Source organism: Canis lupus, chromosome 7 (genome assembly GCF_048164855.1).
Source record: "Canis lupus baileyi chromosome 7, mCanLup2.hap1, whole genome shotgun sequence".
NCBI lineage: Eukaryota > Metazoa > Chordata > Mammalia > Carnivora > Canidae > Canis > Canis lupus.
This window is the reverse complement of record NC_132844.1, coordinates 8805715-8816223: the sequence shown is the minus strand read 5'-3', so window position 1 is coordinate 8816223 and position 10509 is coordinate 8805715. Positions and strand designations below refer to the sequence as shown.

The 10509-nt window shown below is 44.3% G+C and overlaps 1 protein-coding gene across 1 annotated transcript in view; it reads left to right on the top strand.

The window, feature by feature from the left end:
* Nucleotides 1–2021: 2021 nt before the first annotated feature.
* The window catches only part of LOC140636369 (beta/gamma crystallin domain-containing protein 1-like), a gene marked incomplete at its 3' end in the record, with an annotated part of 152781 nt that continues 144293 nt past the window's right edge, over nucleotides 2022–10509 (top strand). The window contains exon 1 of the mRNA XM_072831611.1: nucleotides 2022–2299. Within this exon, the coding sequence (XP_072687712.1) occupies nucleotides 2034–2299 (266 nt within the window). The remainder of the gene's footprint in view (nucleotides 2300–10509) is intronic.

Below are 10509 nucleotides of genomic sequence, written 5' to 3'. Positions count from 1 at the left end.
AAATTCAACAAATGTTTCTTGAGGAAAATATAAATTAAAATTGCAATAAGAAATAAAATTGCAATGAGATACCACTACATCCTCATCAGAATGGCCAAAATAAAAAGGATTGATAATATCAAGTGTTGATGGGCAGCGCGGGTGGCTCAGCGGTTTAGCACCGCCCCCAACCCAGAGTGTGATCCTGGAGACCTGGGATGGAGTCCTACATCGGGCTCCCTGCATGGAGCCTGCTTCTCCCTCTGCCTGTGTCTCTGCCTCTCTCGCTCTCTGTGTCTCATGAATATATAAATAAAATCTTTAAAAAATATATCGAGTGTTGGTGAAGATGTAGAAAAATTGGAGACTCCAAACATTGCTGAAAGGAGTATAAACTGACACAACCATTTTGGGAAATTACTTGGCAAAATTCGCTGAAGCTGAACATAGGCAAATGCTATTACCCAGAGGCTGAAGTCTTGAGTATATATCCAAAAGAAATAAATGTGTATGTCTAAGAAGGTTCATATCAGCTTTATTCTTTTTTTTTTTTAAACAATTTTTATTAAGTAAACTCTATCCCCCTACATGGGACTTGAACTCATGACCCTGGGATCAAGAGTTGTATGCTCTACTGACTGAGCCAGCTGGGTACCCTCAGCTTTATTCTTTATTTAAAATAGTCCCAAACTGGAAACAACCTAAATGTCCAACCAGAGATTGGCTAAAGTAATTGTGGTATATTCATATCACAGCATAGCGTACAATATTTTTTACTCAAAATTAAAAAACTGCTACATTGTAAGACGATAGACGATTCTTGTAGACTAATATTGAGTAAAAGAAAGTGGACACAAGAAAAGCACATATGGTGATTCCACTTATATGAACTTCCAAAAGAAGCCAATTTAATCTCTGGTGATAAAGCTCAGAATAATGGTTATCTCTTATAGAAGGGGGAGATAAGTCACTAGAAGAGGATAGAAGAGAGATTTCTGAAGTTTGGGAAATACTCTGTATTTTTATAATGGATGGTATATTTAAAAGCCACACATGCAGAAGGATTTTCTGGAACAACGTTAACTGCCTTTCATTAAAACCATTTTATACCGGCAACCACATAAATGTTTAAATATGTAAACATTTGAGTTATATACTTATGACCTGTGCATTTGACTTACTGTGTGTAGGCTAGACCGCATAACACTGTAAGTATGAAAAATTAAATAAAAATAAAAGTTCCTTGAATGAATGAGTGAATGGATACATGAATTGGGTCATTAAAGAGAAAAGAATGTATTGCAGTATAAGAGGGACTTGAAATGCACTTAATTCTTGGCTCTTGAGCTCTTTCTACTCCAATAATGCCCCCAAATAATTACTCATCTACTTCCTTTGCTTAAATATTAGTTGCTTTTGCTATTTAATCACAACTGTGAGGTTAAGGAAAGAAAGTCTTTAACAGTAAAGGAGATAATGAGAACCTCGGGACTGGCATTTAATTCACCGCGAGGGACCTATTAAAAGCCCTTTGGGAACTGGGGGGGGGGAATGCCTAATCCCTTCTGTTTTTTTTATCCTTTTGCACGTTATGAGCCGCAGATACAAAGGAATTATTTAGCCCCTGGAGGAGAGGAGTTTTGCCAGAAGGAAGGGGGGCCTCCCAGATGGGACATGGCCCAGCCCACCCGAAGGCCAGGTGGCCCCGCCGCGGGGTGCGCCCCTGCCGCCCTCCTGGCGGGGCTCACGGGGAAGCCCCTCCCCGTGCCCGCCCGACCCGGGCCCACACGCCGCCCGCGCCCCGCAGGCCCCAGGCGCCGCCGCCGCCGCCACCGCCCAGCCCCGGCTCCGAGACGCAGTGCCCGGGGCGCCCGGCAGGGGTCGGGCCGGGCCCCGGGGGCGTGGCGGCGGCACCTGGGGCGCGGGGCGCGCGCCTCCCCTGGCTCGCCCCGGGGCCAACCTGGCCGCGTGCGGACCCGGGGCCGTGCTGCTCGCCCGGCGGCCAGGGGGCGGGGACCGACGGCGCCCGGGGGGCGGGCGAGCGGGCGCCCGGGATGTTCCTTCGCGGCGGCCGGGCGGCGGCGGAGCAGGAGCGGGAGCGGGAGCAGGAGCGGGAGCAGGAGCAGGAGCGGGAGGAGGCGCGCGGGGAGATGCCGCTGCCGCCGGCTCGGGGCGACCGCGCGGAGCCCGCGCCGTCCAGGGCCCCCAAGAAGCCCACCGCCTTCCGCATCTGGCGCTCCAGGAGGAAGCAGCGGCCTCCGCCGCCGGCCTGCGGGGTGTTCGTCCCGCACCCGCCGCCGGCGCCCCCCTGCGCGCCCAGGTAAGCCGCGGCCCCCGCCCCCCCCCGCCCCCCAGCCGCGCCGACCCCGGGCGCCCCGGCGGCGAGGGCCCGTCTCTCCCGGCGCCCAGAGGGGGCGCAGCGCGGCCTCAGGTTCCGCGGGGCTTCGGCGGCGTCGGCGGCGTCGGCCCGGGCCCCGCACCTGGGAACGTGCGCCCACCTGTGTGGCTCGTGCTCCGACCCCCGTCCACACCCTGCAGCCGCGAGGGAGCGGGACGCCTAGCGGGGATTCTTGCCAGAACGAATGGCAGGGACGCCATCTACCTTGGGGTCATACTTTTTAAAGATTTTATTTATTTATTTATTCATGAGAGACACACAGAGAGAGAGAGAGAGAGACACAGGCAGAGGGAGAAGCAGGCTCCATGCAGGGAACCATGTGGGACTCGATCCCCGACCCGATCCGGGACTCGATTCGAGACTCGATCCCAGGACTTGATCCCAGTATTCGATACGGGACCCGATCCCAGGATCCGATCCCAGGATTCGATCTGGGACACGATCCGAGACTCGATCCCAGGACTCAACCCGGGACCCATCCGGGACTCCATCCTAGGACTCGATCCGGGACCGATTCGAGACTCGATCCCAGGACTCGATCCGGACCCAATCCCAGGATTCGATTCGGGACTCGATCCTGGGACTAGATCCCGGGCCTCCAGGACCACGCCCAGGGCAGAAGGCAGGCGCTCAACCGCTGAGCCCCCCGGGGAGCCCCCGTACAATGGTTTTGATGGCGGTGCCTTTGCTGTGAAGACCTCCACTCCCCCAGGCCTCCGCTGACCTCACGGGATCCGAAGGAAGCAGCGAGCGGCAGGCTTGCTTACCCCCATCTTACGGGTGGAGAACCTGAAACCAAAAGGTGAATGGCTTGTCCCCGACGGGAATGGGCGTCAGACCAGGGCAGCCCCGGGCAGCCCCTGGTTGTTCAAAATGCGATTGCCACTGCGCTCCTTAAATTTTGATCGAAACTTTGTATTATTCAATTATACTACCTGAATGGATACATCCATTGAACACTGATCAATTTGAAGTACCCATATATTTATGTGGTTTGGAGGTATAGGACATTTTTTATGAAGGGCAGTTGGCAATATCCAGTAAATCCTGCTGCGTGTATTTTTAAACCACACCCTATGAACTATGAGGGCCAGAATAAAATAGTGAAAAAATCTGCATTTTAGATGGATTTCCCTTTTATTTCCAAGAGAGTCTTAATTCTGCAATATGTTTTCATTCGCTTAGTAAAATTTTATTGGGCACCTTCGCTAAGTGCTGGGATTTTAAAGAACAATGAGCATGGTCCCCGAGATCAAAGAATTCTTACTTTCTTGAGGAGACCAACAAGTACACAGTGGGATGAATCCTGTGATAGAAGTTAGCACAGGGGCGCCTGGGGGGCTCAGTGGTTGAGGGTCTGCCTCTGGCTCAGGTTGTGATGCGGGGGTCCTGGGGTGAGTCCCACCTCCGGCTCCCTGCAGGGAGCTCTGCCTAGGTCTCTGCCCCTCTCTCTGTATCTCTTATGAATAAATAAATAAAATCTTTAAAAAGAGAGAGAGAGAAAAAAAAAGAAGTTAGCACAGAGGAGGGGATCCAGGGAAGCTTCCAGGAGGAGGAATGCTGAAGTAGTTTAATCAGAAAAGGAGAGGAGTCAACAACTTCCCGGTTGAGATTGCACTACGAGCATCACCAACACTGGGGAGAGCATGGTACATCCTGAGAAGCACAAGTGGTTCAGGATGGTCCAAGTATGTTTGAGGGGATGGGAGAGGAGTGCTAAGAAAGAAGGCTTTTTATTTTTTCTCATATTTTTTTTTTATCAACCCTGGTAATAATTGGTTGTAATAGAACATACTTTTATCTATTGAAAGACTTACTGTGCTTAGTCACCAATTGAAATTTCTTCTTCCTCCTCCTCCTCCTCCTCCTCCTCCTTCTTCTTCATGATTTATCCATTTATTTTAGAGAGGGGGGACACAGAGAGCGTGAGTGGGGGAAGGGGCAGAGAGAGAGAAGCAGATTCCCCACTGAGTGCGGAACCGCCCTCATGGGGCTCCATCCCACCACCTCAAGATCAAGACCTGAGCCAAAATCTAATCCGATGCTTAACTGAGCCACCCAGGTGCCCCCAACTGAAATGTCTTTTAAAAAATGTTACTTAATAATGATGTACCCATCATTGAAGTATTTTTCCTATTACCTCCATAAATAATTTAAACCCTTCTTTGATGTTTTTTTTAATCCGACTTACCCCCATCATTTCCTGTCTATCAAAATGTAATCATACACAGTTATAGGCGGTATATCCAAATCCAAGGACATTTTAGACTAAAAACAGGAGCTTTTGCTTCTCTCCTCCAGTGTCTTGTTGCTCAGTCTTGAAGCACTCTATTCTTTCCTTCGGAATTGTGATGAACTTTGTACTAACACATGTTCTGAAAACTAAACATACAGGTCTGCCTTTGGGATGTTTTCCCAGTTAGATCATCTTCCTAAATATTTTGTTTACTTCTGAGTGAGTGTACCTGTTTCTAGTCTAAAGAGTGTGGCTACAGCACACTTAGGTGTCTGGTCCATCTTGACCAGTGTGGCTCTCTGGAGCCGACTGACCATGTCCAATCACCTCTGTCCAGGACTTGGGCTGGTGGAGCTAGGCAAAATGCACAGCACTCCCTGTGGCCTTTGTGTCTGTGTGAGGAGCGGACAGTCAGTGGCCACATGTTTTTGCTGGCCGTACATGATTAATATTATGGGCTTTTAGAGCAAGCAAAAATGAATTTCTATCCTGGCTGTGTGACCTTGGGCAAGTTACTCTACCTTTCTGGGTCTCCGTTTCTTCATTTCAAAAATGGGAAAAACAGTGACACTGACTCTGTAGAGCTGTTGAGAGTCTCAAATGATTATGTTTTTTTTTTTATTGTTTATGTTTTAAATGTAAAACTTGTATCAGACTTTTGGGCACAAAGTAGGAACTTAGTAAGTATGAAATCATCATCATCATGGTAAATGCAAAGATCTAATGGAAGAAACAGAAAAAAAAATAGGGTTGGAAGGGGGGGAAATGCTTCTCTTCCTTGAAGAGCTTACTACTCCAATGATGGTTTATTTATTTTTAAAGATTTTATTTATATATTCATGGGAGACATGGAGAGAGAGGGGCAGAGACACAGGCAGAGGGAGAAGCAGGCTCCTCGCAGGAAGCCTGATGTGGGACTTGATCCCAGATCCCAGGATCCCGTCCTGAGCCAAAGGCAGATGCTCAACCGCTGAGCCACTCAGGCATCCCGCCAATGATGGTTTAAAGTTTATTGAGGTCAGATTTCTGTATTCTGCAAATATTTGCAACTTTTAGTGTAGATGTTCTAAAAATCAATGATGGTCATTCTCTTTATGTAAAATTGAACACAGCTGCCTCTCTTCCTAAAATTCACCCTTGTGGTTTTTTTTTTTTTTTTTTTTTTTTTTTTTTTTTTTTTTTTTTTTTTTTTTTTTTTTATTTTTTTTTTTTTTTTTTTTTTTTTTTTTTTTTACCCTTGTGGTTTTTTTTCAGCTTCGTCTTGGTAAACATGTTATTAATGTTATTTTTTTTTTTAATGGAAATAGGGCTGTTCCCTCCTCAGCAGCCCATCTCCTGTCTTGTCCGTTATTCTCTTGCCATCAGGGAGCCCAGTGGAGAGGACATGGATTGGGCATGGTGAGCTGTGGCCCGACTTTTCTTAGGCGAGCATTCGTGGCACTCGTTTATGACGTTTTGAATGATACTCCATTTTTTAAATAGTTTGCTCGGGAGCATGGATTCTCTATCTGGGTTTAAATCCCTGTTCGTTGAATTACTGTGACAGCTGTGTCATCCTGGGCAAGTTATTAACCTTTTTGTGTCTCGGTTTTCTCATCCATAAAAGGGGCATAATAAGAGTCATTATAAAAATAAACAAGTTAATGCTTTTTGAGTGCTCGAATAGCGATGGGCACATTGTCAGCGCTAGTAAATGGGAGATTGTTTCCCTTTTTCCTCACTGGTATCTTGCTTACACCTCCTTTTCAGTAATAATTTCGTGTGTTTATTTTCTGCTACGTGATGGAAATGGTGCTTTCTTTTCTACATTTCCTTATTTAGCTCTTAGCTAAAAGTCAGTGCAGTGAAGTGAAAGTTATTACGCTCAAACTAAACTGAACCCCAAACCTAGAGAGCGAGCATTAATGCTCTCTGCCAGAGAGCCAAACTCAAGCGGTGGGGAGCCTCATAATCCCCTGAAAATCAGCAGACCTCATTTTCTTTGGAGGAAAAAATGTAGCCAGTGCCGGAGGGCAGAGCATCCTCACTGGGTAGACAGAGACCTACCTTCAGGTCTGGGTTTGTAGGCTCAAGTTTCTGGACTGTACACAGTCCTGTATTTCTATACTTCAATGGACCTTTCCTTTCTCTGAACAGAAAACAACTTACTCCCTGTTTATTTCACTAGAATATTGTGAGGATAAACTGCTGCTTTATTGCTTTAGAAAAAGAACAGTTATTTAAAATGTTATTTGAAAGCATGCTGGATCTGTAGAGTGTTAGTCTTCATGACTTAACATTGATTCTAGTTTTCAGTCTTTTATGGTTGGTTTAGTGTTTAGGACGTTCAACAGGTTGAATTATTTTCTAGCATAAGGGACATAGCTAGATAAGTCTAGTTTGGTTTGGTTTAATCTAATGTCACATCTAAACTATTAGCACCGGGTTATCTTTCTTATTAAGCTTATGCCAAAGGAAAGAGTTTGAAAATTTAGCTTTTATATCAGTACTGATAAATGAGGAATTTAAATCTGAGCTCTGTCATTTACTAGCTGTGTGCTCCTAACTGAAGTTACTTCAGTTTAATGATCTGCAACCCACCTCTAAGCCTTGTTTTTGAGACGTTTAAATATATATTTAAAACAACTAGCGTTGTGCCTGGGAGACAGCAGATGCCCAATAAATAGGGTCTCCAAGGTCAGGCTGCAGGGAAAAAGGCATAGACGGTGGTGTTGGACAAGCTCAGTTTCAAATCTGCCTCTGCCATTTGGCTCCAAGTGTCCTTAAGCCTCAGCTTCCTCCCCTGTAGATGGAGATGCCAGCACTTCCCTCTTGGGGCTCTAGGAGGATTAGATATCACATTTGTAAAACACCTGGTGCAGAGCCTCACCCAAAGCAGATGCTGGGTAGATGAAAGGTGGTGGAAGCAGGAGTGACAGGAGCCGTGATAGCTGTGGTTCTTGTCTGATGGCAATGGTGGCAGCTTTAATAGATATGCTTTCACATCGTAAGTGGAGTCAAACAACTTCAGGGGCCCGGAAGTTGTAACCAGGTCTGTGAAGACCTGAAGTACCTGTGAGAATCTGGATATGCCTGTTAGTCTATAAAAGAGTGGCCCTTTATGCATTCGGTGACTTAAAAGTCTTCATACATATGACTGGGGAAGGGAGAGGTAAACTTTATACTTGGAGTTAGAGAAGTTTCTCCTGAAGTGACTTTGGAGTCTGAGTTCAGTGGAGGCTGATCCTTTGCTGTTTCTCTGTCACCGTATCACCATGCACCCCCCCTTTCTACATTTTCTGTAATGATCTTCTTAGTCTGGATACAAGAGATATACACACTCTTGGAGACCTTTAGAACTTCTGGGCTCAGGTTCACTTCTTTTTTCTTCATCTTCTTCTTTTTTTTTTAAATTTATTTATTCATTTTAGAGAGAGCATGAAAGCACAGGGGGCAGGAGCAGAGAGAGAGAGAGAGAGAATGAGCTCCAGGCAGACTCCACGCTGGTCACAGAGCCCAATGCAGGGCTCGATCTCACAACCCCAAGATCATGACCTCGAGATCAAAACCCAAACTGAAACCAAGAGTAGATGCTCAACTGACTGCACCAGCCAGGTGCCCCTTCTTTTTTCTTCTTTAGCTTTTAATTATAAATCTTATTCGTAAGAGACAGTAAATCACTGCTTTACTGTTCACCCATGATTAAAGCAATGCAGCAAAAATATTAGATATTGAAATTTACTTTCTGACTCCCAGTGTTCTTTCAAAATGTCCATTGAACACTTCTCTGTCTTAGAGTTGACTTAATGGGTTGGTTATGATTCAGGAATGTCCATGCAGGAAAAAAAGTGATTTATTCACTTAGAAAAATTGTTTCTGGTAAGACCATTTAAATCTTGAAGTGTATGTATTTCTATTTACCTTGAATATTTTATAAAATAATTGCTTAGTGTCCATTTCATGTTGTATTTACTGTACAGAAGATTTTAGAGATCTTGTTCATGAAACGGAATGCAATCTGACCTATAGAATCATTTGGATTCTATAGGAATCCTATATATAGGATTAATGATAGATTATCGTATGGCACAAATTCCTTTCTGTATCATTTTACTGAAATGTTTATCAATCAAGTTTTAGAGAAGTTTCTTGTGATCAACAAACACAGAGCACTTGTGCTCACTTCAGCAGCACATATACTAAAAACACAGAGCATTTATTCTGTGTTAGGCACTGGGAAATAAAACAGTGAAATCAGAGATGATCCCTGCTCCTAAGAAACTTGCACATTAGTGGAGCGTGGAGCAAACAGGTAAAAATGAATAAAGTTGCATATGATGCATGAAGTGTAGAAATAGAAGATTTAATCAAATGTACTGAGGTCAGTAGAAGGATTATCTTGAAGAAGCAGAATTTTTTTTCTCTGATGAAGAAGTTTTACCATAATGAATAATTAATGAGAAATTTTCTTCTCTGATATAAAGACCATCAAAGGCTCCAAACCTTCTTGAGGTTATAATCATCTTAAACTATATCCAGTGCTCACGGAAACTTTTATCTGTGCAGTGACACTTAAATCAAAGAGAATCATGTATTTGGGATTATGCCTAAATAATTTTCTGCAGTTTCTTAAAATATCTAGAGCCCAAGACCATATTATTTCAGCTCTTCTGTCATATTTTGACACCTAGGAAGAAAGATTGGGCTTGGAATGTGACATACTCATTTCAAAACCTTGGCTGAAATTTTAAGTAAACATGTTGACATTCTAAAATTATAGGCTGAAAATAAGTGGTTCTTAACATTCTTTAAATAGGTTTACAAATCCAGAGAGCTTACTTGTGTCTACTCAATCTTTGTGAAAAGATTCTGAAGTCTCTTTCAAAGAGTCCAGCATTGCCTATCTTCTCAAAGCAAGGTGATCTTCCTTAAAAACAACTTATCTTTATTTTCATACTAAATTGTCTGGCACAGGGGCAACCCTGGTGGCGCAGCGGTTTAGCGCTGCCTGCAGCCCAGGGCGTGATCCTGGAGACCCTGGATGGAGTCCCACATCGGGCTCCCTGCATGGAGCCTGCTTCTCTCTCTGCCTGTGTCTCTGCCTCTCTCTCTCTCTCTCTGTGTGTCTCTATGAATAAATAAATAAAATATTTAAAAAAATAAAAAATAAATAAATTGCCTGGCACATCTCACAGGTGTCTTTCCATACATTCAACTGCAGAAAAATGAATTCTCAGCTTTTACCCAAGATAGAATTGAAATATGAATTCAAAATCTTGTCCCAAAGCAAGTTTTTAAGATAAACTGTGTATAAATGTCTGATACTTGTGGGGTTTGGTAAGAAAAAGCCAGTCAATTGAGTTTTATTAGCTCATTTGTAGCTCCCTTAAAATACAGTTGCATTGGGCTGACTCAAATGCCTCATAAAAATACCTCTAAGGATTCAGATTTATGAGAAGTCTTCATTCTAGAGATGAGCACTTGTTTAGTGCTGTCTTTACAGCACTGAACATCTCGTGGATGGCCCTGATCAATGGAAAGGAAGCAAGGACAGAGACCCTTCATAATAAGGGAGCATTTTGACAAAGTGCCAGGAGACCCAAGGACACACAAGTGACTCAGAGAATCCAGAGTCCATTGTGGTGTCCCTAGTTTCTCTCATCAACAAGTTATAGAGAAGATGAGTGTAGGCTGAACCTGTAGCTAACCCAGAAAAATGAGCACAGAATAAACAAGTGCCTTTTGTTTTTTACCTTCCCATGATGGCAACTGAACAAGTAAAAGTAAGTTGCTCTTAAGCTTGGCAAGTTATTCTGTGGTGAAGAAAGTTGGCTGATGTCTGTATTTATTATTGTTATGTGCCATTTCAAACCAGCCATCCTGAGTCTCGTCTATTAGAAATTACGGTTATGGCATC